Source organism: Hyperoodon ampullatus (assembly GCF_949752795.1).
Source record: "Hyperoodon ampullatus genome assembly, chromosome: X".
NCBI lineage: Eukaryota > Metazoa > Chordata > Mammalia > Artiodactyla > Ziphiidae > Hyperoodon > Hyperoodon ampullatus.
This window is the reverse complement of record NC_136913.1, coordinates 88,434,008-88,461,412: the sequence shown is the minus strand read 5'-3', so window position 1 is coordinate 88,461,412 and position 27,405 is coordinate 88,434,008. Positions and strand designations below refer to the sequence as shown.

General features: G+C 42.3%; 1 protein-coding gene across 1 annotated transcript in view; it reads left to right on the top strand.

The window, feature by feature from the left end:
- LOC307069754 (nuclear RNA export factor 3-like) overlaps positions 1 to 27,405 on the top strand; it is a gene marked incomplete at both ends in the record, with an annotated part of 50,397 nt that overhangs the window by 2,941 nt on the left and 20,051 nt on the right. Inside the window, 12 exon segments of the mRNA XM_079728080.1 lie at positions 1,315 to 1,372; positions 14,613 to 14,787; positions 15,006 to 15,159; positions 15,782 to 15,865; positions 15,973 to 16,077; positions 16,202 to 16,282; positions 16,824 to 16,931; positions 17,096 to 17,205; positions 18,082 to 18,118; positions 18,484 to 18,552; positions 18,638 to 18,693; positions 18,837 to 18,944. Of these exon segments, the coding sequence (XP_079584206.1) occupies positions 1,315 to 1,372; positions 14,613 to 14,787; positions 15,006 to 15,159; positions 15,782 to 15,865; positions 15,973 to 16,077; positions 16,202 to 16,282; positions 16,824 to 16,931; positions 17,096 to 17,205; positions 18,082 to 18,118; positions 18,484 to 18,552; positions 18,638 to 18,693; positions 18,837 to 18,944 (1,145 nt within the window).

Below are 27,405 nucleotides of genomic sequence, written 5' to 3'. Positions count from 1 at the left end.
CACCCGGCTGCCTCAGGAAGACAAGATCCCACAAGTGGGACTTCTTTGTCAAAGAGTATGGACATTGAATATTTTTAATATTTACTGTTTAGTTGACCTTTATAATCTTATTAGTATTTAACACAAACAACCACAAGACAAGAGCACCTGTTTTTGCAGATATGAGTTCATGATGGGTTTTACGTTTTTATTATTTGCTAATCTGATATCCTGGTACTAGAACGTTAGATCATTTTAATCTTTCTTTGTTATATTTTCCTATAAATGGCATATTTCACATTTGTGCCTCAGAATATATCCTGAAATAATTCCAGAATTTGAAAAGAAAATCTGATCAGTGACTTTATGTTTATGCTGCATCCTCTTTAAGTGGAAAATGTGGGGCTACAATAACTCCATTCACTGCTGGTGGAGGACAGATTGGTACAACTTCTTTGCAAAGACATTAGCAATATCTATGAGAGAAGAAACAGTGAGGTCCCCATCAGCTGCTGCACTCTTGGACACTGGCTACAGAACTTCTTGGGCACCTGTGTCCCAGGAAATATGTGAAAGAATGGTCAGGGCAGCATGGAATCATATCAAAGCAGCCCCACAGTCACCTTACTAGAGAAATCTAAAAAAACCCCACTATTTTCAGATTTTAAAAAGGTTGCTAAAGGGAACTAGCTCTATGATAGTACTTATATATTTATAGCTGAAACATGCACACAATTATATACCTTACATTATTCTCACAACAACTCTGGGAGGATGGCATCATTATTCCCATTGACAGATGACAGACTCATTCACTAATGGAAGATCAATCTTCCAGAGGCATCTTTTAAGGAACAGGAATGGGATCTACCTCCTACCCTCCCCAAAGGGCAGCCAACAGTCTCCTTGACAGATGATGACCTTCTAGAACTTAAAACTTGTAGTTTTACATGTTTCTAAACTGTGCCCACTGAGGTAATACTCGCTCCCCATCCCCTCTCTTTGAAGAAGCTGATGGTGCAGATGAAATCCTAGTGCATGGTCCTGTAGAGGGTAATGGGTCTGATGTCAAAGTCAAGGGTTTGTGATTCATGCCTCCCCTTTATCTGCACTCTCTTCATCTAAGGGCTCAGTGGGAAACTGTTTTTCCAATATCAATCTAAAGGGTAAAATAAAGGGACATAAAATAATGGGGAATTAAAGAGAATGGTTTGATGATCTTCTTACCTCACCCTGGATTCCTCAGCAAAGCCATCCTGCAACACAGAAATGGCCCCAAACCTCCTTTATTACGGAAGTGTGAATATGTGTTATTTCTGACTGCCATGTTTCCAGGTGATTTCTATGGCAGATATGTCTCAGGGTCTCTCACAAGGCTGCAGTCAAGGCAAAGGTAATGGCTACAGCTACCTGAAGGCTAAACAGGGGGAGGCTTAGATAACAGTCATCACTTTCTAGGAGGGAGGAGAAAAGTGGGCCATGTCTCACATTTCTTGAAGTCCTACAATGTGCCATATACTCTGTGGAGGGTTCCCCATTTACTCCTCCCTATAGTCCTGTAAGGAAAGCATCATGGGTGCCCTTTTACAGATGAAAAATGGCAGGCTAACAGAGGCTAAGCAAGCATTCCTGAATGACACACCACATAATGGGCAGGGATTGCATTCCAGGTTTTGTCTCCATCACAATTTTCTATTCATCCTCAGTGAAGCCAATATGGCCTCCCACCAAGAATCTGAAAATTGGTTCTTGAGAATAGGGGAAGCAAGTAGACATTACAATGGTTTTTGGCCCTCCAAAGGTCCACAGTACATAAACAGATATAAACTATATCTATGGTATTAAAATTTCACATTCTATGCAGTAAAGTGTTGGCAAAGAAAAACTGTCTAAAGAGCCTCCTTGAGGGAGTAATAATGAAAGTAAGTTGAGATACATTGTGTATACCCAGCGATCTCTTATGTAGGTGACAGGGCTTAAGGACTGGTCATTTTACACTCCCCTATGGGCACTCACTCAAACACCCCTCTTGGGGATGATGATGACGATGACAGAAATGAAATCCTGTCCCTGGGGCCAAGACACCTGTGAATGGGGACCAAGTGAATTGACTGGTTTTAAGGTGGTAGACAAGGTCTCAGTCAGAACAGGTGCTTCCTCTAGCATAGGTGGTCTGAAGAGTAGGATATTAATGTTGACAAAACTATTTTATGCAAGTGGAACTCTAAATTGTATATCCTTTAATCTTTACATTTATTTGAGTAAACTATTATTAAATCCACTCTTTACATCAGAGTATAGGAAGTTTGGAGAAGTTAGATAAAAGGGGGAAACTGCTTTGTTAATGCCTGCTTAGTAGTGTAACCTGGACTTCACTAAAGCTTCTCCTATTGTGTATTGAAGTCACCAGGACATGTCCTAATCCTAATTTCTTTCAGTGCTCATATTTCATGCTGCCTAGGCTATCAATTTTTTAAATATAATGAGCCATATTACTTTTAAATTATAATATTAAAATTTAAAAGACTGTATTACAAAATAATCATTAAAACTTGCTTGACAAGGCTGGAGTAAATACTTGAAAATTATATGAAGTGAATTCTCATGATACTGAAGCATTCCCAGGAACAAATATAAACAGATAATCTAATGATGTTGTGGTAGGCAGCCCCTAAAACAGTCTCTAATAATCTTCGCCTCCTGGCATTCACTTCCTTATATAATTTGGCCTATTGTGTGTGGGCTGGAGTTAGTGACTTCCTTTAATGGCTAGAATATATGAGAAGAGATGGGGTTCAATTTTGAGACAAGGTTACAAAGAGGCTGTGTCTTCCTTGGTGGTCTCATGCTCATTCTGAGAGAAGCCAGCTGCCATGTTGTGAGCTACCCAAGTAACAAGGAACCCAGGTCTCTGGACAGAAGTAGTGAGGCCCTGAGACCTGCCAGTAACCAGCTACCTTTGCCTTGATTGCAGCCTTGTGAGAGACCCTGAGCCAGAGCCTTCCACTTTAGCTTCTCCCTGATTCTTGATCCAAATAAATGGTGTAGTATTATATATTTGTTATTTTAAACATCTAAATTTTTGAGTAATTTATTTTTCACCAATAGGTAACTAATATAAATTAAACAGAATTCATTCAAAGAGCAATATACATGTCTTAGAAACATTTAAAAACACAGTTAATGAAATAAAAATGAAAACATAAAGAGATACTATTTTTGATGCAATAAAGCAAGTTGCAAAATATGAATAAGGTGATTCCAATATTGAAAAAATATATGTATGAATAAATATTTTTGTGTATCTGTGATTATGATAATAATTCACCTATAGAGAAACACATCTGGAGAACATGCACCCGCCTGTTGATAATAGACACCTTTGGATCAGGAGACAGGAGTCAGGCAGGAGGGAGATTCAGGGTAATTTAATTTTATACATGTACAGTTCTATATCGCTTGAAATTCTATAAACAGAAAAATTTATTGATAAAAATTTGAAAACACAAAATACTTTCACAGATAAAGTAGTTATGGTTTTATTGTTTTGGAAATGTATTCAAAGAATACTGATTTATACAGAAAAGAATCTGATTACAATTTTTGACAATGGATCTGTACACGTAAGTGTGTGTCAGTGTGGGTTTCTCTGGCTGAAACTTGATAATATCTGTGTGCTTCCATGTCTCAAGTTCTATCAGCTTATATATTCATGGGCTGTGGATCCTTGTTATTTGGATTCAAAATCCTTGATGGGTCCCTTTTTAAGTTTGTGAGCTTACGCAAAGTACTTAACCTCTTAGTTTCTTGTCTATTTCATCGATACAATAGGGATGAAAATGTCACATAATAGTTTTATGAATAAATGTTGCCTGGGCCAAAACAAATGTTACCTAATTTTGGTATTGTGATATGTTTAAAGGCCACTAGTATTTTTGCAAGCATAATAATATAGTTGATTTATATCAGTTTCAGGTGTACAGCATAGTGATTCAACATTTTTATAGATTATACTCCATTTAAAGTTATTATAAAATAATGGCTATGTTTCCCTGTGCTGTACAATATACCCTCGTAGCTTTTTTATTGTATACATAGTATTTTGTACCTCTTAACTCCCTACCCCTATCTTGCCCCTCCTCCCTTCCCTCTGCCCACTTAGTGAGCAAAATTGGGCACCACTGTGCTATAAGGTAATGGTTACCCACTGGTAACCACTAGTTTGTTGTCTGTATATGTGAGTCTGTTTCTTTTTTGTTAAATTCACTAGTTCATTTTATATTTTAGATTCCACACATAAGTGATATCATACAGTATTTGTCTTTGTCTAATTTACGATGATAAGCATAATATGTTCCGAGTCCATCTATGTTGTTGCAAATGGCAAAATTTTATTATTTTTTATGGCTGAATGACATTCCATTATATATATACCACATCTTCAATAACCATTCAGCTGTTGATGGACACTTAGGTTGCTTCCATATCTTGACTATTATAAATAAGGCTGCTATGAACATTGGGGTGCACGTATCTTTTCCAATAAGTGTTTTTGTTTTCTTTGGAGATAGACCCAGGAGTGGAATTGCTAGATCATATGGGAGTTCTATTTTTAGTTATTTGAGGAGCCTCCATACTGCTTTCCATAGTGTCTGCACTAATTTACGTTCCCAAAAACAGTGTACAAGTGTTCCCTTTTCTTTACATCCTTGCCATTTGTTATTTGTAGAATTTTTGATGATAGCCATTCTGACAAGTGTGAGGTGATATCTCATTGTGGTTTTGATGTTCATTTCTCTGATGATTAGCAACGTTGAGCATCTTTCCATGACCTGTTGGCTATCTGTATGTCTTCTCTGGAAACAAGTCTATTCAGGTCTTCTGCCCATTTTGTAATCAGTTTGTTTGGTTTTTTGCTATTGAGTTGTATGAGCTGTTTATGTTTTGGATATTAACCCTTTATTGGTCATATCATTTGCAAATATTTTTCTCCCACTCAGTAGGTTATCTTTTTGTCAAACTGGGTTTTGATGCACCACCAAATTAATCAAATTCAAGGGTTTTGCTCAAAGTATCCATGAGTATGAATGAAAGCATCTTAATTCTGACCTCAATTACTATAGTTTGTTACCTATTAGCAAACACGTTGTAATGCAGATTTTAATTGTAATGATTTAAAAGGAAACTCTCTAATTTTGAGAATATAAATTATTTTTGAGAAACGTGTATTTCTACTTGGTTTTGCCAATGATATTCTTACAGCTGTTAATTCATTTCATTGAGAAATGATATATACCTTTTCTGTTAAAAGAAATATCTGGGTGATATGGTTTTTGTGTGTGTGTGTGGGGGGGTCTATAGGTATAATTTGCTACAAATTGTAACAATTTAAAATTATTATAAATTGGAGGAATAGTCTCCCGTGATCTGAAACTATTATACAGTTCAGCAAAGAAATCACTAGTCATTGAAAAACTAGTGAACATAGTAGTTTGCAACATACATCTTTATTGTTTCACTTTTATAAAACTAATTAACATAAACAAAAATACCAATCAGCATTCATGTAGGAATTATACTTGATCATCACTGTCTGTTTATGGATACAAACATTGCACCAAAATCAATGAAAGCCTTTTGTGAGAATCAATTGGCTATACGAATTTATAATAAAGAAGATTTTATATTGCATTATTTGTAAGTAGAATGCTGCATATCTTTTTATCAGTGAATTTATAATACATATATGAGTGTGTGTGTGTGTATGTGCATGCACGTATTTTTTCAGAGAACATATTGTTAAGCTAAACACACCACTGTGTACCTAAATGCTATAATTTCAAATAATCTAGCCTAAATTTCCTGCCACTTACCTATTCTAGGCCTCAAATTTACTCCATTAAAGATTATCCCATTAGCTTAAAATGTTGAGCCCTTTCAAAAGGCAACTATTTCTCAACAGGGTATTGATGGAAGCTCAATTATATATACTTTTTTAAACATCTTTATTGGAGTATAATTACTTCACAATGGTGTGTTAGTTTCTGCTTTATAACAAAGTGAATCAGTTATACATATACATATATCCCCATATCTCTTCCCTCTTGCGTCTCCCTCCCTCCCACCCTCCCTATTCCACCCCTCCAGGTGGTCAGAAAGCACCGAGCTGATCTCCCTGTGCTATGCGGCTGCTTCCCACTAGCTATGCAGCTCAATATCAAAAAAACAAACAACCCAATCCAAAAATGGGCAGATGACCTAAATAGACACTTCTCCAAAGAAGATATACAGACTGCCAACAAACACATGAAAGAATGCTCAACATCATTAATCATTAGAGAAATGTAAATCAAAACTACAACAAGATATCACCTCACACCGGTCAGAATGGCCATCATCAAAAAATCTACACAGTAAATGCTGGAGAGGGTGTGGAGGAAAGGGAACCCTCTTGCACTGTTGGTGGGAATGTAAATTGATACAGCCACTATGGAGAACAGTATGGAGGTTCCTTAAAAAACTAAAACTAGAACTACCATACGACCCAGCAATCCCACTACTGGGCATATACCCTGAGAAAACCATAATTCAAAAAGAGTCACGCAACAAAATGTTCATTGCAGCTCTATTTACAACAGCCAGGACATGGAGGCAACATAAGTGTCCATCAACAGATGAATGGATAAAGAAGATGTGGCACATATATACAATGGAATATTAGCCATAAAAAGAAACGAAACTGAGTTATTTGTAGTGAGGTGGATGGACCTAGAGTCTGTCAAACAGAGTGAAGTAAGTCAGAAAGAGAAAAACAAATACCATATGCTATCACATATATATGGAATCTAAAAAAAAAAAAGGTCATGAAGAACCTAGGGGCAAGACGGGAATAAAGAGGCAGACCTACTAGAGAATGGACTTGAGGATACGGGGAGGGGGAAGGGTAAGCTGGGACAAAGTGAGAGAGTGACATGGGTGATATGGTTTTAAAGCAGTGGAAATAAAAACAAAACTTGTCTCAAATCGTCACAGTAAACTGAAACTAGCTTTTATATTGTTTTCAGTTGTCAGCAAGGAAAACCATAAAGTTAACTATGTATGTCAGTGTTTGGTAGTGTTGCTGTTATTTGCAATTTCCCTCCATCCTTAAATGTATTTTCTACATTGTGTAAACTGAGTGTGAATTCCTGTTATGGTTGTAAACAAAGTCCATAAAATTATATCCAATAAATAAAGAAAGGCCTGGTGAATCAGTAGGAAGAGTAAAGGCCGGGTTCAGAAGACATGAGTTCCAGTCTGGAATCAGCCAATGAGTAGGAGCATGACATGGGGCAGTGTGGGACATGAAGGTCCCAAACCTCAGGTTCCCCATCCCGGGAGTGAGGATTCTCCCCCTCATAGGGTCCTTGTCAGGAATTATTGAACTCACAAGAAAGGGAAGGTCACAAAAGTGCCTTAGTCTCAGCCAGGCCTGAAATCTGAGGCTCGGTTTCCTTATCAGTAAAGAATGAATCACAATATGGAGTTTGTAGTTATGTCAAAAGGATTAAGTGTTATGTGTATATGAAAAGATAAGCCAGTGTCCTATTATGCACATAATTAATGAGAATATAAAAATGATGATAACTCATCAGGGGTTAATGGAACGTTTTACTTCCTTCCTTAATTTTTCTTTTACTATTGCCAAATTCATTTAAATATTTTGAAATATATTTAAGAGTATTCCACTCAGCAAATTATTCAAAAACTTTCAAACCTGGAATTTTACCTCTGGAAGGTTCATTTGGTCTTTGCTATGCAAAACTATGCCTGCTAAAAATCACAGACTCTCGTTGTAGTACTCATGGGCTCTTGTAGAGGAAGGAGCATCAATCCACAGCCTCCTCAGCTTCTCTGAACTACACGCTCCGATTGCTGTCTGTGGAAGAACTCTGCATTTCCGTTGCTGAACTGACCTGTGTCCCCAGCATCCCTCTCAAAAGTGGCAGAGAGAATCTGAGGCAACTCTTCAGACAAGATATTTGAAAATTTCAGCATCTTAAATCCACTGTGTGATGCTACAGCCTATGAAACATTGTGAGCTCACATTCTTTGGTCCCCTTTCGCACGAAACATATGTCTGGAGATGGTAAAGGTGGTGGAGTTACTAGATGCCCAGTGGTAATCACACCAGTAGGGTATGTCTGAGACTTCTCACGTGAAGTGAAGTTTAAGCTGAGATCTGAGCCTAAGGAGGCTTTAGCCAGCAGAAGAGGAGAGGGTGGAGACTAGCCAGATATAACAGGAAGGAAATACCCTGTAATCTGGTTTATCCATTTGGAAAATCCAGAGTGGCAATCCCTTACCCAGAAGTTTGTCACGCTGGGAAAAACTTTGTGAAACCTAACAGGACAGTTGTAGAAAGTACCTGAACCCCTTCTGCCCTCCTTGCTCCCACCTCAGGCCTTTACTCACCACCAGCCCTCTAAGAGGAGTCCTATATTATTATTCTGATTTCTAACTGTGAAACCATAGAGAAGAAGAAAATCGTTAGGTAAAGCAATTTGAGCATGATTTTATTTTACATGTTCTTCCACCACTCGCAATGCAAGGTAACTTTTAATAGATTTTTCTTTCCCTTTCCCAAATAACATTTTTCACTGGAGAAAACTCAGAAATTGGAGGTCTGTGCCACCTGGTGAGCATATCTGGAATGGCAGCTTGGATGTCACATAACAGGAAGCCTTGGCAGGAAGAAGGGAGAAAGGTGCCCATCGGACGGAAATATCTGGAAGATTTTGTGGCGAATGAAGCATTAAGGGTGAGTTAGAGCCCAGGTACATTAAGTCTGGTGGCAAGAATTTTCTTCAGCCCCTTCCTCCCAATAGTGACTGGAAACATTTATATGTATAATTGAGAGACAAGGGTAATGTGAAAAAATATATAGATTTATATATAAACACAGTTAAGTCACATACATAATTATTTTGCAATAAAATTCCCAGCTAGGAATATACTATAATGTTATAAAAATTTGCATCATTTATTCTTCTGATTTCAAATTAATATCTTTCTTTCCAAAACTAATGAAATGCAGGAATGTGTATATGCTAGAGAAAATATTTTTCTATTTTTTTTCATCTTTTTACATAGCAAGATGTATATTTTCGGTAATTTAGTTTATATTTCCCGGATGTATTTCTCTGTGTACAGTACTATATAAGTAAGTTTACATGAACATACTTACTCTTCCAAAATTTGCTCACAATATGTATACATACTATGTATACATATGTTATATGTGTATGCTTATGTGTATATGCATACGTAAATATATGTACACATACATACATGCATATATAATTGTTTTTGTTTAATCTTTATATGTTTGTGATTCATAGTTCTTATTTAAATTTTTTAATAGACTTTGAATGATGCTCTTTTACTAATCAGATTTATTTATATAATATAATATTAAACATTTGGCTATAAAATATGTTCCAAACACTTTCCCAATAATTCGCATTCCTTTATATGTGACATTTCTGTTTGGGAGACATGGGGTTTTTCTAACTTTCCTTCAATTTCTCTAATTAAGTTTGTGACAGAGTTAAAAGCTTTTCTTGGGTCACTTATATCGTTTTGGTTGTCCTAGTGTCAATGCCACGCTGATAGGGTACTCAAACAGCCCTCTCCCCCATGTCTTGGTCTTGAAGGGGAAGTAGATGAAATCTACTCCCTTGAGCCTAGAGGCCTGGATATGGGGCTACAGTGATTGAACTGTCCTGGGGAATTTGTGTGGGGCTCAAGTTGAAGCAGAGGAAATTAACCTCTATGGAGGGAAGGAAATGATCATTTATGGAATTATTTTAGGCCAGAGGCACTTTACATGGTGTCTCCTATAAGCAAACATGTATTCAAATATTTTCCCCAATATTCACCAATGTAGAATTTGGTCTAAAGCTCTTTTCTATTTTGCCCTGAAGCCATCAAGACTTTGAATCTAGAATTCCCAGTGGACTAGTATTTGATGCAACCCTACGTATTACTCATTTTTTTTGTCATAGCTGTGTTATTTTTAAATTTAAAAAATCTATGAAAATTAAAGCAATTTCTGTACTGTCAAAAGAAAAACAATTAAAAGTTTGAAAAGCTGGGAGACAACATTTCAAATAGTATTACAGATTTTGTGCTCATGTGTAAGAACAAACAGGATTTCTATTAATCATCAGAGAAAGGGACAAAAGATAACCAGAAATAATTCAATTCATCTAAAAATAAAAATGCTTCTTCAGTAAAGATCTGGAAAGATGCCAAACCATTAACTGAAGAAGCGAAAATCGAAAGATGTCATAATAAATGAAAAAAATCAATTTGCATAAAATTGCTTATGAAATCGAAAATTTTAATCTATTTGTTTATTTATTTTTACACCTTGCAGCATGCGGAATCTTAGTTCCCCAACCAGGGATCAAACCTGTGTCCCCTGCATTGGGAGCGCAGAGTCTTAACCACTGGACCACCAGGGAAGTCCCTGTAATGGCAAAATTTAAAAAGAATATGTACAGAACTGCCTAACTACACAAATGTTTTAAGTTAGGTATTCACATCACCTAAAGAGAAACACATCTGGAAAATGTGCACCAATCCTTTTACATTGGATATCTTGGGTATCTGTGAGTCATGGTGAGGGGATCACGTAGATGGAAGGTGCAAAATGATTTTATTTTCTAAGTATACATTTTTAACGTTTAAGATTCTGTGATTAGGCTAATCTGTCGAGAGGAACACTTGAAAGGATCTAATAATCGACTGACAAAAAAAGTTCACGGATATTTACCATGTTATCAAAGAGTTCACATGATACTGTTTCATAAAAAGTCAGAATTTTCAATTTTTTTTTTTTGGTAGGCGGGCTTCTCACTGCTGTGGCCTCTCCCGTTGTGGAGCACAGGCTCCGGACACACAGGCTCAGTGGCCATGGCTCACGGGCCTAGCAGCTCCACGGCATGTGGGATCTTCCCGGACTGGGACACGAACCTGTGTCCCCTGCATTGGCAGGCAGACTCTCAACCACTGCGCCACCAGGGAAGCCCAGAATTTTCAACTTTTGACTTGACAGTGTATCTGTGTATTCATATGCATTTCTGTCTTACATTTCCCTCACCTCAGATGTTCACACTTTCATGTACAGATTTTTCTTCACCTCTCTCAGGCATTGGATTTCAGGGCATAGAGATCTAGGAAGGGAAGGAGGGCAAGTGGTGGAAAATTCCAGAAGGTATTGGAAAATTCCACAAAGTTCTGGCTCATAAACTGGAGACCAGGCTCCTCCCTCCTTCCCTCTTTGCAAATCCCTGTGATTTGAGAGTTTCAGAGCTACAGTTGTGGTTCTAGCCACTAGGTGATATCTGCCTACATTGACTACATTTTTTTTAAAAAAGGAAAGGTTACGGGTTTTTGTTTGTTTCTTTGTTGTTTCTTTTAACTGTCCTTACAGTGACCCACCAAACTCTGTTTGATATTTCCTTTATATTTTCAAGTGTCTTTTGTTGTTGTTGTTTTGGTATTATCTCTCTGGAATGGGTTAGAGTTAATTCTAGCCATTTGATTATTTTTAGAATATTCAGTCACTTTGTGTAAACTTCAGAAAATCCCCTATATTTCACCAAAAATTTAGTAAAGCTATGCATGGAGAAGTCATCTTCCATTGCATGGAGCGCAATTCCAGTCTCTGTTTCCCCAGATAGCATCTGAATGACACTAGACAAGCTCCAGCACCTCAGTAAGCCTCAGCAACCTTGGAAAGTTGGTGATTCTGATATCAGAGTCCCCTTGTGAGGAATTCATGAAAGAATAGAGGCAATGTAGCAAGTACAGAGCCTGGCCTACAGCTGGCACACAGAGTTCTCTGGGTTTGCTGAACGAAGGAACACAATGTAGTGTAGCTGAACCAGAGTCTGGCATACAGAGCTCCCTGTGTTTGTAACCAGAAGTACCAAGGTCCCCTAAGCCTCCTGATTCCAGATGCCCTCCTCTGCAAGGGTGGTACAGTTGGAAAGAGTTCCCTGGGTGTTAGGCTGGTAGCAAACTCAGGGGGCAGTAATTACAGGAAGTGAAGTCTCCTCTGGCCCCCAGGGCTGTCCTCCTCTATGCCCTAGGGGAAGGGACTTCCTGTTAGGACTCCATCTTGTTTGTGTGGCTCTGACAAAGTGGTTTGGGGCTTGCACTCTCCTTCTTCGGCAGCCCTTCCTGATATTCTCCAAACCTCCAGCTCCAGATCCACAGATTCTCTTCACGAGCAGCCTGTGAGGAGGGTGGTGACAGACCACTGCCTTCAGGCCACCCCATGGGTGAGTTGGTCAGCATGAGACCTTGTCCTCAGATCCCCACAGGGCAGGAGGGGTTCTGGGTTCCCTCCCTAACCCCAACCCACAGGACCCGCAACCAGCTGACCCCCCTTTAGAGAAGGCATGCAGAGGGCTCAGGCTCACTATTTCCCACTCTCTTGAGGAAATGGGCCAAGTGGGCTCTGACACACCCATCCTGATTCCATGTGGAAAACCTCCCCTCTTATGGAAATGGCCATGGCTGAGATGAATTATTTCCCCTGGCTAAGGAAAAGGCAAAAGTCATGTGATCTTCTCAGGTCTAGGGTTTGGAGACTAGGGAGGGTCACCTAGGTGGGGTGTGGGATTGTGTAAACTAATATTCCTTGGATTTATATGAGGTGGGGGAGGGACAGAAAACCCACCATTACCACTGAGTATTACATTAACTAGTCAGGGTAAATTGTATTAGTCCATAGAAGCTTACTGAGGCTTGCTTTGTTGCCCAGCATATGATCTATTCTGGAATGTTCGATGAGTAGTTCTTATGTGCATTGTTCTATGTCAATTAAATACATTCGTTAACTTAAGTAACATTTTGAAACCTTCTCCCTCTAGCTGAGTTTTTGTCTGCCATTTTGTGCATCACTCAGTGAGCTGTGTAAAAATTTCCCACTGTGACTGTGAATTTGTCCATGCTCTATTTCTGTTAGATTTTGCTTTGCATATTTTGGCTCTATTTTAGGACATGCATACAAATTTAGAATTTTATATTAATATCTCCTTATTGCATTGAAACTGTTATCACAAAGAAATCTCCTTCTTTCTCTAGTGATTCTTTTTTCTTTAAACTGTACCTTTACTTTTACTAATAGGGTTATACCAGCTCTCTGTAGGTTACTGTGGAAAAGGTATACATTTTGCCATTATTTTTTTATTTTAAAATTTCCTAGATGATTAAAATTTGCATGTGTCTCTTTTCAGGAGCATTTGATGGAGGGTTTCTTGTCCAGTCTGATAATAGCTGTCTTTATATTTGGAATAATAATCTGAAATTTTTAATGTAAAAGTAGATGTAATTTGGTTTATACATACTATCTTACTGTATATTTATTTTTGTCTCTTCTAAGTTCTTTTTCCTTTCCTTTTCTTTGAAATGATTAACATTTTATAACTATTAAATTGTTACCTCATGTGGCTAGATAAACATTCTTTTGCCATTCTTGTAGTGTTTACCCTTCAGATTACAATGTACATTTTTGCCCTTTCAGTCTAATGTTAATTAATTAGTTCTTTAGAACTCCTCAGACAATTATGGGACCTTGAGACACTTTGATTCCATATACTCCCTCGAAATTTATTGTCATGCATTTTCATTGTCTATATATTTAAATCCCCAGAAGAAATTACTATCATTGTGTTATATAATCAACACTCATTTAAATTTGCCTACATATTCACAAATGTCATTAGTCTTTCTTTCCTTTATCTATGTGCCTCCACCCGGGAAGATACTTCTTCTGCCCAAGAAAGAGTCTATAATATTTCTTTTAGTTTGAGTCTTCTGGTTACAAATTTTCTGAGTTTTTGTTACAGGATGAAGAAATGAATGCCTTTTTTTTAAAGAATGTTTCTCTTTAAAGCATACTTTTTCTCCTGTTACAATAATACTGTTACACTGAGTTGACATCTTGTTACTTTTGGAAACTTCTCGAGAAAGATCTCTTCAAATACCACTTCTCCACTGTTCCCTCCCCTTCTTTCCGGGACTCACATTAACCATGTGTTAGCTATGTTCACTGCATCACCTTTAATTATCTCCCCCTCGCTTTTGGTATTCTCCATGCTATGTCTCTCCAGGCTGCATTCTGGATCTTTTCATCAGACTTATCTTTCATATCTCTAATTCTTTCGTCAGGCAGGGAGATCACCTTTGACCCTTGAACCACCACACCAGGCTAGATTTCAGGGTAGGTTTTATTGTCCCCCTAGAACAGAGCAGAGAAGAGAGAGTTAGAGATGAAAAGTCACTTGTCCCAGGTCACATAACCTGAACCAATCAGAGCAGGGACTAACATCACAGACTAAACCTTGGGTCCAGACCCTTTCCTCTGTGCTTGCTTTCTTCTTGGCTGTGAACACTCCCCACCTATCATTTCCTGAGAATTGGATCCACAGTGAAGTCTCTCAGCCTTTTTTTTTCTTCCTAACTATGATAATTTCCTATTTAGATTTTAAAGTTGGTGGTATTTCTTCATTAGCCATGATATTTACCCAGGAATTTTTCTGGTACTGAGACCATTGATGTGATATTCTCAATTTCAGGGTACAATAAGCAAGTAAACTCCTTACAAAGAAGAGCAAGATGCTGTCGTATTTACAGAAGGAGGTATAACAGCTGGTCTGAACAAGTCAGGCCTGGTATTCATCCTTCATCCCAGCAACAACAAGATGGAGATCAAGCAGAAAGTGATGTTCACAAGGACACTGGAGTAAGATAGTAAGTGACCAGTCAGAATAGCTGAAGTGCACCAGCTAGTGGAACAAAACCATGTAGCTAAATATGTCACTCTTCTCTCTAACCTGGAAGAGTGAGGAATGATGGGATCAGGTTAACGGTTGAGCAATCTTTATTGTAGCTCTGCTATCATTGGGGAAAATGTAGAGAAGACTTCCCAAGACTATACGGACCACTTTCTTCTCTCCACTTCCCCACAGTGCTCCCTATGCCATTCCATCCTGTCATCGGAGAGGCAATTTTCAGGAACAAGACGAAACCCCTGTTAACAAGGAGACAGAGCAAAAGCCTCCAGAGAGAAGAATGGAGAGAAACAGGCAGGATGAGACCTTGGGGAGCTGGTTCAAGATCAGAGTGAGTGTGCTGGCTAAATGGACCTAACATGTAGAAGAAGATGACAGAGAGAGTCATGTTGGGCGCATGTAGAGATGCTGGGACTTTTCTCTCGTGGCAGTGGAGCTGGTAATCTGTCTTGTTATTACTAGGAGTTAACTTCCTAGATCATGTGAGGGCAGGTTCAGAGAAGCAATATAAAGTGAGCAGACTGACTGCAGGGAGCATCGGAGATGCTGTTTAAAAGCAAAGGAGGAAAGTACTGCCAAGGAGATGGAGCAACTCCACACCAGAAGACGCAGTTTGGCTCAAGCTGAGTGTGGGAGGAGGTTGAGTCTCTGGGGTCCTCGTCAGAGGGGCAGGCCAGGTCTGCCTTAGGTAGGATCTCTTAGAACTTTATAAAAGTAAGTACGTGTGAAAGATATGAAGTCGATTATTTCAGGAAAAGTATTTAAATGGAAAGAAAGGATATATAGGAAGTCCATGTCTGGTGTAAAAGTTAGCGATAAAAGATACTGTCCTATCTTAAGAAATTACCTAAATCCTGAAAAAAGGTCCTAAAGCAAGACACAGCTGGATCTTATCTTAACCTTGGATTCCATTGTATCACTTTTCTTTCCCCAATTATTTCTTTGCCTCCTAGATTCCCTTCGGTATTAAATATGATGAGAAGTGGCTGCTGAATTTGATTCACAAGCAATGCAGTGTCCCCTTCACCCCAGTCGAAGTAAGAGAGGACATTGAGGCCGATGAGAGGAAACGGGGTAGATGGCAGGCCCAGATGAGAAATGGCTCTGGTCTCATATTATGCTTCTCTTGTCACTCTCCCTACAGTTTCACTATGAGAAAATGCAGGCCCAGTTCTTCGTTCAGAATGCCAACATTGCCTTCGCACTGAAGAATGTCAATGGCAAGATTTACAATGAGGCTAATGAAAGGGTGTGTGTCAAGGGCATGAGCAGGGCTAGCTGGGAGTAAGAGGGCAGGGCAGGGGCATGGTCTTGCTTGATCCCAGGGCTCAGATTTCCTGGAGCTTACCCAACCCCTCTTGTGTTCTCAACAGATATCTATCTTTGTTGATCCCTGTGATGCACCCCACTCTGTGCTGAAGGAGCTGAGGTCAGAAAAGGTGGAGCAGATAAAGGTAATGCAGACTCAACACAACCTGTGCACTCACAGCCAGACCCACCTATTGCCCCCGATCACCACCTCAGACTCAGAGCCCCTGAACCCCATCCCTAACTCAGCAGCTGCCCGTGAAGGAACGATATGATGCCTCCCAGCAATCTCGTGACATCCAGAGAGTCCACACTGACCCTGGTATGGCGACAGCAGCAATTGTAGAGCAGGTGAGAGCAGAGGGGTCTAGCTGGGAAGGATACTCAGGAATGGTAACTCGGGGAGGGGTTGGTGCTGGAGCTGTACCAGCCAGGAGCCTCTCAGCCCCCGATTCCCTCCTCCTGGCTTCCTGGAGACTTGATGACCCGTGATACTGGAATGGCGCGAAACCCTAGAAATGGCATGGCTGCCTCCCTGCAGATCCATCCATGGAATATGCCCAAGATGAGGACCTTAGACCCAATGTTGGGGCTGGTGGTGATGGTGGGAGAGATTAGGTAGAAGAGGCAGATTGGTCTCAGGTATCCCCTGCTGGGGTCCTCACTCTAACTCTTTCCTCATCATAGCTTTTGGCCTTGGACCTGAGCGATAAGAAACCCTACCAGATGCACGGCCTGTCCAACACTATGCCGAATGCTTCCAACACCAAGAACTGGAACCTCTCCAACACTGAGGTGAGGTGTGGTACCCAGATCCGTCTTTGAAGGGAAAGTGGGAAGGCTCATGTGATGGTGACAGAGGAAGGGAAATGGATTTGTAGGAAAAGGAAGGGACTAGGGGTGCATGGCCATCCTGGCTCTGTTTCTCTGGCCCATGTGGTTCCTCCTCATAATCACAGGTGAAGTCTGCAGGGGAGATGGACAAGGGTGAGCGGCTGGAGCCAGAAGGGATGTGTGCAGAGAGAAACCCCCTGTGCACCACCTTCCCTGATAAGTCAACCAACATAAGGTCAGATGTATCCTCTGTTACCCGCTGGCAGCCTGAGCTACTCCCGAAAGTGCCCGTTTGCAAGGGGCAGCTGACGTGGACCTCAGGGAGGACTATAGACCCTATGCTCTCCTCTCTGCATCACAAAGTGGACAGAGTTTCAACCACAAACCATATGGGCCCCCAGCCCAACGTGTGCATATTTTACATTCTTACCTGCTGTGTCTGAGCCATTCTGGGGCAGGTGAAGAGCTGCAAAAGGGGTGCCATTTCACATTTCTTCTCTCTTCTTCCCTGACCCCCACCACGGGAGAGCTTCTTTCCCTTCCCTTTGTTTTCCCTCTCTCTCTTGTCTCTAGGCCCATATGTCTCTGTCATCTCACCCCTCGTACCTTCACTCCCTTTCTGTCTTCATCCCCTCCATCTCCCTCCCTGAGACCCACCTCACTCACCTCACTGCCCCAGCATGCTGGGCCACCCATGGGGGGAGTCCAGGTCTTGGTCCAGGTCTTGGCAGAGTGCAGGACCCTAAGTGAGGTAGCAGAGCCTCGGGCACACACCCCATTCCCTCTTCTCCCCACAGCCTTCAGCCAGGCCCTGGAGGAAGGAAGGGAGGGGAAGGAAGCCCTGCAGCATGGGTTTGAAATGCTGGTCATGGTGGCACTGGAGAAGGGAGTCCATGCATTCTGCAGGGAGCTACCCAGGGGAAGGAGAGGAAGGGAGGGAGGGAGGCGGGGAGGGAGGCAGGGCATGATCTCCCTCTGTGGCAGTCGATGGGGGACGTGTTCAGGGCCCTGGAAGGCTGTGACACTGGGGTGTGGGTGTACTTGCTCCTATGAGGAAGAGGGTCACCTCCACAGTTTCACTGACTTTTCTGTTTTGTCTTGATTTTGGCAGCTCCATCCTGGAATTGTTCCCCAAGTTACTAACCTTGGTAAGTGCATTCCTTGTTCACGGACTCCTCGACCTGGCACTGACAGCACCCACAAACTACTCTGCACCCCATTAGGTCTTGCCAGAGTTACAGTTTTGAAACTGACCCTTAAAAGTCCTGGGCGGAGGGGGATGGTACAGCCGCTGTGGGAACCTGACAAAGGCTCTGGATCTTCTTCAGCCATGTTCTTCACAGGCTTTGGGGAACCCACGGTGATGATCCAAACTGTAGTCCTGCCCATGGAATTTCCAGGGCCCTTTCACCCCTGACCTCTGACCCTCACCCTCTCTTGGGCCCATCCTTTTCCCTGATCATCCAACACCACCTCCTGGTCTGCACTGCTGACATCCTCTTCTCTTCCCCAGGATGGCCAGGAGACATCCCCACTGGCTAAGTGTGGTATTGAAGCCTTCAAGCGCTTACCAACCTGCAAGGTGAGGATGGAGGATCAAGCCGGGTTTTAAGTGGAGCATGAGAAGGGGGTGTCAGCCCTGGTCCTGAGGACTGTTTTGATTCCAGGGAAGCTACTTTGGATCTGATGAGCTGAAGAGTCTAGTCCTGCAATTCCTGAAGCAGTAAGTACCTCTGGCAAGCTGAGCAAGGGGTGGAGGGCTAGGAGAGGTGAGGCCACCTAAGCACAGGTCTGCTCAGGGGAGTTTTCAAGTCTCATTTGAGGTGCAGACCATGGAGGGAGACTGTCCTCATTGCCCCCCCTTAGGTACTACTTGATCCATGACTACGGAGACCGACACGTTCTCGCAGGGGCTTATCACGAGGAGGCCTGCTTCTCCCTGACCATTCCCTTCCACCCCGAGGACCCAGCCCCGTGAGTATCACAGCACAGGCTCTGCTCCTGGGCCGTGTGGCTCCCCCGCAGACACTGGCCAGCTCCTGCAAACCCCCACCACCCACTGTTGCTCTTTGTCTCCTAGAAGCAGCTTGTGCGAGTACTTCAAGGACAGCAGGAATATGAAGAAGCTCAAGGACCCCCGTGAGTGTGCGATGGGAAGACTGGGTGGGAAAGGGTGGTGATGGTGTGCGTCAGAGGGCCCAGGGCGTGGCAGCCCCTGACCTTCGCTCGCTTGCCCTCCCCTCACAGACCTACGGGTTCAGCTGCTGAAGCACACAAAACGTGTCATTGTGCCCACGCTCTGTGTGTTGCCCAAGACTCAGCATGACTTCAGCTCTTTCGTGGTGGACACGTGGTTCCAGACGGTGAGCGCCTGCTTCCTCCCTCGGGCGGGCCCAGGAAGCCGCTGGTGGGTAGGAGGTGGAGGTGGTGACTGGGCGCCTGGGCTCTTCCCTTTCAGGAAACGATGCTCTGCTTCTCCGTCAGCGGGGTGTTCAAGGAAGGTGAGTGTGTGTAGACCCCCACACCACATGCCCCACTGCTGCCTCCCCCTGGCCAGGCTCACTCCCAGAACCACCCAGCTTCCCTGACCCCTTCCCCTTCCCTTCCCTTCCCTTCCTTTCCCTTTCTTTCTCCTTCTCTTCCCTCCCCTCCCCTCCCCTCCACTCCCCCTCCCTTCCCTTTCCTCCACTCCCCCCTCCCCTTTCTTTCCCCTTCTCTTCCCTTCCCTCCCCTTCCATTCCCTTCCGTTCCCTCCCCTCCCCTCCCCTCCCCTCCCCTCGCCTCTCCTCCCCTCCCCTCTCCTCTCCTCCCCTCCCCTCCCCCACTATGTTCTCCAGCCCTCAGGCTTCCCACAGACAACCCAGGTCTGAGCTGTGTCCATGTCTGTCTGCCCTTCACACCCTGGGCGTTGGGGACACAGGCTGTGGAGTTTGGTGCCTCTCATCCCAGATCCTTACTGTGAGAACTGGGGCCGCTATTGAACCTCTCAGTTTCCTCATTTGCACAATGGGGTAGAAGTATCCACCTCTTGGGCGGCTGTGAAGAATGCATCCCGTGAACTTGTGTAGTGGTTGTCAGCGGCCATGCCACTGGGCGCAGACTGCTCCTATAGCCGCGCTCCCCATTCCCGACACCCTGGCCCCCGTGAACAGCTGCCCTCTCAGCATGAGTGTCCAGTCATACCCTGACTGGGCAACACCATGTGAGCGTGTAGAGCACGTGCGGCTCTAAGGGGTACCGTTGTTTGTTTGCTGTTGAAGTGGAAGGAAGTTGTCAGGGCTGTGTGCGTGCCTTCACCCGGACCTTCATCACTACCCTTACCAGATACTGCAGGTGAGAGCCCTGTCGTGGGTGGGAATGCCCATCCCCGCCTGGGCTCAGGGGCGTGGGAATGTGGTGGCACAGACCTTAGGTTTACTCAGTATTGTGGAAAGCCAGCAGGGAGATCCCAGGAGCAGTCTAGCCTAGTGGTTAAGAAGAGTATGGGCTCTGGAATCGGCCCTTTCGTTCACTCCTTCCCCAACACTCACTTGCTGTGTGATCTTGGTCAAGTCACATGACCTCTGTGTGACTCAGTGTCTTCTTCCAAGAATGGGGATCAGACTGTCCACCCCTTGCACTGTGGTAAAGGGTAAATGCGAAATTGCCCATGGGTTGGGGATAAACCTATAAATCGAGTGAAGGTGGTAGACAGTCTCTCCAAAGGTGGGCTCTGTGGGGAGGGGCAGAGGTACCAGTCAAGGGACCTGGGAGACAGACACAGGAGGGACATGGAAGGAATCTGGTTGCTGAGTGCCACTGGGAGCAGAGTCAGTATTGGGGGTGTGGGTGTCCATCCATCAGTTGTCTGAGGGCCCATTTTTCCTTCAGTCTGTGCATCATGAATGACGAGCTGTTTGTGAGGGATGCCAACCCCAGTGAGACCCAGAGTGTGTTCTGCATCCCAGTGCCTACACCCACCTCCAGCTCCAGGCACACCCTCTCCCAGCTGCAGCAGGACATCATGCAGGCATCCTCCATGCCATCTGAGATGAACCTCTAGTGGTCTCAGAAGTGAGTGCTGGGTTTGCATGGGGACAGGAGGGAGCTGGGACGAGTAGAGGAGGGATTAATGGGAATTTTCAGGTAATTATTTTAAATCTATTTTTTTCTTACAAACGTTTACTTGTGAAAAAGTCCCTAATTTCATACTAATACATTTCCATGTACTATAAAATACAGGTTTCCTATCTTATATACTGTTTTGAAACTTCTTTTATTATTAGTACCAGCATAGTTTCTTCTCAGTATATGTGAAGCTACATTACTCTTTCTAAGATCAATATATCAAACAATTGAATTCCTGGAAGCCATAAGCTATTATTGATAGCCATTTACCTTTTCGCCTCTTTTTCAGCGTTACATGCAGTGGCATCTGCTCATTCTGGTACATACATGTTGGTAAACTTGAAGGCTTGCTCTTGTAGCATAGATTTAGCAGTGAAGTTGTGTGGTCAAGTGTCTCCAGTTTGGTCCTAAGGGAGGTCATCTATCCTCCCCCAATACAGGTGCTTTCAGTACAATGACTAGACTATACCAGAACTAAACATTTCTTTACTCATCAAAAAGTGAATTCTGAGAATTCAGAGATAAGACGAAATAGACCTCTAGGGTTTCAGGAAGGTGAAGGTGGACAGAAGTCAGGTGCCCTGGGGTTGACACTCACGGCTGCTGGCTCTGCTGACATCCCAATTCTTTCTCTTTACTTTCTTCAGTCCAAGGGCAAAATTCCAGATGAGACCCTCATCCACTGACCTGGGATCTTGAGAACAAAACTCTGCAAATGAGCCTTTAGATGTCATTTTCATCCTCATCATATTTGTTACCTCTCTTCTCTTAACTGAAGCCATATCCATGACTAAGCTTGCAGTCCAGCTAATCAGGAAGCCAAAGTTTACCATGTAGGCCTGCCCATTGTTCCATATTTTTCCCACGCATGATCCTTGTTTATCTTTATATTAAAGTGTAACATTGCACATTGTATGTTGTGTGTCTTGGATTGCTCTTCCCCTGACCCAACCATGAGTTAGTGGGGCCAGGACCAAAAGGTCCCATCTCCCACATCATCCCTGGCAGTCTCTAGCATTTATATCTGACCTACACAGTGCTTGAAAATTATACAGTAATGACACCATTCCTGGACTACCCTAAAATCCAAGCTTTGCCTCCTGATAAACTTCTCTCCACTACTTCAGTACTGACAAGTTGTGACCGTTCTGATGTTCACTTCTATAAACAAATATAACGTATTTAGCAAGTAAAGTACCATATTTACTCCAATAATTATGGATTTGTTAATCATTTAACAGGTCTAAAACTTTGTTAACATTTTTATTAGGTTCTTAGGTCCTGTACCTAAGACTGTTTTCCCCACAAATCCTGTGTTGTTTTTTTTTTTACTTTTTAAATTTGAAATAATGTTGATTTATCAAAAGTTGCAAAAAAATGTGTAGAGAGGTCATGTATACCCATCACTCACCTCCTCCTAATGATAACACCTTGTATTACTTTAGTACAGTATCGAAACTAAGAAATGGACATTCGTAGAATCCACTGAGCTTACCACAATTTTGCCATTTTACATGCACTCATTTGTGTGTTAGAACACTTGTGTATAATACTTATATACATAATTTCATGCACTTTTACCAGCTATGTAGGTGTTCTAACTATCACCACAAACAAGATCAAATACTGTTTCATCACCACACGTTTCCCTCATGTTAGCCTTTATAGCCACACCCACGTTCTTCCTGATCCCACATTCCTGAACTCTGTCAAACAGTATTATAATTTCCTAAATGTCATAGAAATGGAATCGTATAGTACATTACCTTTAGCAATGGATTTCTTTCACTCAGCATAACTCTCCTGAGATCCATCCAAGTTGTAAAGTGTGTCTATCGTCTGTTCCTTTTTATTGCTGAATAGGATTCCATGTTGTGAATGTACCACACTTTGTTTAGCCATTCCCCCATTGAAAGACATCTGGGCTATTTCCACTTTTTAAGTATTGTGAGTAAAACTGTGATGAACTTCATGTAAAGGTTTTTGTGTAAACATAAATTTTCATTTCTCTGGGTAAATTGCCCAGAGTGCAACTGCTGTATTGTATGGTAATTGCATGTTTGGAAAAACCTGCCAAATTGTTTTCCAGACGGCCTGTACCATTTTGCATTCCCTTTGGCAATGTTTGAGTGACTCAGTTTATCCAGTGTCGCCTGCATTTGGTTTTGTCACTGTTTTTTTCAGCCATTGGATAGGTGGGTTTAACATTTCATTGTGCTTTTAATTTGCATTTGCATGATGGCTAAAGATGTTGAATAGCTTTTCCTAAGCCTATTTGCCCTCTGGTCATGTCTTTCGTCCATTTAATAATTGGATTAAGAGGCAAGAAGTTACCTCTAGAGAGCTGCCCTGGCTCTGGCTAACAGGCAGAGTAAGAGAATGTGAGGCCCCTGGAGACTCACTTTTCTTGACAGGGAGGGCAGAAGTGGGGCTGAAGCTATTAAATATTCCTCAAATTAGGACTGAACTTGGATATGGAACAGGATTAAGAGGTGGAGGCATCTCTGGGTCCATCTGTGGAGATCTGGATAGGTCAGAAAAAGAAGGGGGATATGGGGGAGAGGAAGAATAGTGGAAGGAGGGAGATACGGGGGGATGCCTTCTAAATGATGCTGGATTCATCACTCTCAGCCTGCTCAATGGAGTGCACAAAACTATTCTCCTAGACATGTGGTTTTCAACTCTGGATATCCATTAGGATCCCCTCTAATGCTCAGATTCAACCAACTGAATCAGAGCCTCTAGGTATAAACCCAGTCATCAGTATCTTCAAGGTTCACCTCAGTTGACTCTAATGAGCTGTCAAAATTGAAAACCTTATCTGATGGTGTATTAGTTTGCTATGGCTGCCATAACAAGATACCACAGGCTGAGTAGCTTAAAAAACAGAAATTTATTTCTACCATTTTAAAGGATGGAAGTCCAAGATCCAGGTGTCCACAGGTTTGGTTTCTTCTGAGACTCTCTCCTTGTCTTGCAAATGGCCCCCTTCTTACTCCTTCTTCACATGGTTGTCCCTCTGTGCATACACACCCTGGTATCTCTTTATGTGTCCTAAACTCCTCTTATAAGGAAACCAATCATATTGGATTAGTGTCTACCCTAACGGGCTCATTTTAATTTAATCACCTCTTTAAAGGCCCTATCTTCAAACACAGTCACATTCTGAGGTACTGGTGGTTAAAGCTTCAACATATGAATTTGAGTAGGACACAGTTCAGTCCACAACAGGTGGTATGAGAAATACCTTGGTCTGGACTTCCCTGGTGGTGCAGTGGTTGAGAGTCTGCCTGCCGATGCAGGGGATAAAGGTTCGTGCCCAGGTTTGGGAAGATCCCACATGCCGTGGAGCGGCTGGGCCCGTGAGCCATGGCCACTGAGCCTGCACGTCTGGAGCCTGTGCTCCGCAACGGGAGAGGCCACAACAGTGAGAGGCCCGCATACCGCAAAAAAAAAAAAAAAAAGAAAGAAAAAAAAGAAATACCTTGGCCTGAGAAATTCTTCTCCCTTTTAGGTACCTTCCTGGAACTACTATACAACACTTCTGCCATCACCTCATTAGGTAGAAGTTGGTCATGTGACCATTCTTGCCTGCAAAGGAGGCTATAAATATGTTCTTTTCCTGGAAATATTACTGTACCAAATAAATGTGCGATTCTTTTTTTAAGAAAGAAGGAGAATTGGTATAGAACACATGCTACACTTTCATACCCAAGGCAGCTAGAAGCACTACCTCAATTATCATGTCCTTTCTACCCAGTTTTCCAACCACAGATTTCATGGGTTCAAACAAAACTGCTGCTTCAGAGACACCTGAGCTCCCTCTCCCATCCCCCCAAATCCCATGTCCCAGACCATACCTGAGTCCTCACAACTTAGCGTGCTTAATCTACGTCATTCACTCACTCATTCACTCATTCAACAAATATTTATTGTTTACCAATGATATGTGAAGCACTGTGATAGGCACTGGAGATAAATCAGAGAACCTGAAAGACAGGGTCATGGTTCTCATGGAGCTCACATTCTACAGGGGTTGATTCACTCAAGATTTAAAAGTCATTAAGAAAATAATATGGGAAAATGTGACAGAGAATGACTAGGGTGGGGAAGGCAAGGAAGGATTTTCTGAAGGCGTAACTTAGATTTAATATTCAAATAAAAAGAAGTACACAGTCAGCAGTGGGAAGATATCGGAGCTGAGCCCTCGAGGCAGAGGGAAGAGCAAGACGAACAGCCCTAAGATATGGGCAAGCTTGGCAGTTTTAGGGAACAGCTTGTATGCCAGTGTGTATTGGGAGGACAGCGTTAGAAAATGAGGTGAGAATGGTAGGAGGGGCCCAATAACAGAAGATCCTGTGGGCCATGGTAAGGACTCTGGCTTTTGATCTTATTATGATGGAGCCATTGGGTGCTTTATGAAAGGAAGGGAAATTATTATTATAATCTACTTTATTAAAGCTCATTCTAAATGTTCCTTGGAGGACAGACTGAACTAGAGCAACTGTAAGATCAAGAGACAAGATTAGGAGGCTACGACACACATGACAGTGAGAGATTACAGTCTCGTAGACCACAGTCGTAGCAATGGAAGGGGTGAGATGGGGTTTGAAATGACATGTATCTTGGAAGTACTGAACTTGTTGATGAAGTCCACGTTTGTGGTAAGGGATAGAGAGGAAGTAAGTGTGTCTCTTGGAATGTGGATTTTGGCAGCTGGGTTAGGGCGGTTTTCTTTGATGGGGAGATGAAAGGAGGACCAGCTTCGGTGCAATGCCAGGAAACTGACAGTTCTGTTTTGACCATGTCGTTTGTGGAGCCTATGAAAAATCTGGGTGGGGAGGATGTGGTTGGATGTATAAGTCAGGATATCCTGAGAATATTTTTGGTTGTGGCAAAAAAAAAAGAAAAACCCAAAACAAAACAAAAAAACAAGCATGCAAGCAAACAAACGAAAAACCCAACTGTACAGTTCAATCTGAAAATACAGGTTGATTTCACATATGAGCATGACGCAGGTCTAGATTCTGGAAGGGATACAACGACATATTAAAAACCAACTTCACTGAGCTATAATTTATGTTCAACATAATGCATCCATCTTTTTTTTTTTTTTTTTCTGTGCTGCGCGGCTTGCGGGATCTTAGTTCGCAAACCGGGGATTGAACCTTGGCCCAATGCAGTGAGAGTGCCGAGTCGTAACCACTGGACTTAGCTATAAGGCTAAGGCTCTGGCCTGCCAGGGGCTACTAAGTGTCAGAGAAGAAAGATGTATGTCTGGAATATAACTATCATTCACCCACCTATTCATTCATTCATGCACCTAGCGCATGTCAAGCTCTGTGCTAAGAAGGGAATATAGGACCATGAAAAATTTCAGACAATGTCTCTGTCTTCCTGAAGATTAGGAGTCGAAATAGAGAACTGCAAGTGGCTCTGGTTGTTAAATAGTAAGGGAGGTATTTGGTGAGATAAATGGGCCCCCAAAAGGTCTAACCCCAGTGTACAGACACAACTCTTCCCCTTCTGCATGTCTCATGGACAATGCTGTGGCATGATCTAGAATATAGAGCTGTTAGCATACAATGAGCCTGAACATTCTGTGCATAAATGGCTGAGGAAACAGCTTTCCAAACCTTCCACCCAACAAACAGCCCTGATTATGTGCAGAAGTAGACCTCAATTTCATTTAATTCTCACAGTTGGAGTTGTATGACTAATTATTTTGTCTCTGTGGCTAATTAATAAGCTGAGGTTAAGAAGGGTCAAGTATCTTGGAAGAAAACAGCAGATCTATTGATAATAGGAAAGTGTTATATTTTAAGCTGTGAGCTCTTAACTAGTATGGAATACTAGTTCCCATCCTTTAGGTCCAGGCTGAGGTAGTAGCAATGCATATTTCTCAGTCAAATGCCTGGGATTCATTGGCCATTAGAGAATTTTAGGAAGTGGAGAAGCTATAGGAAAATGAAAGCCTAACATACCATCCTCCTGCCTGCTCCGCATCATTGCTCCTGCCTCTGCTCTCTTGTTTTCTATGATAACGTCACCTTAACATTAGGTTTTGTTATTGACTGAACTGTGTTCTCCCAAAATTCATATCCTGAAGCCCTAATTACCAGTGCCTCAGAATGTGTCTGGATTTGGAGATAGGGCCTTTAAAAGGTGATTAAGTTAATTTAAGACTGTTAGGGGATATTTTAATCCCATCTGACTGGTGTGCTTATAAGAAGAGGAGTTTAGGACACACAGAGAGACAGCAGAAGTGTGTATACACAGAGGGACAACCATGTGAAAAAGAAGCAAGAAGATGGCCATCTTCAAGCCA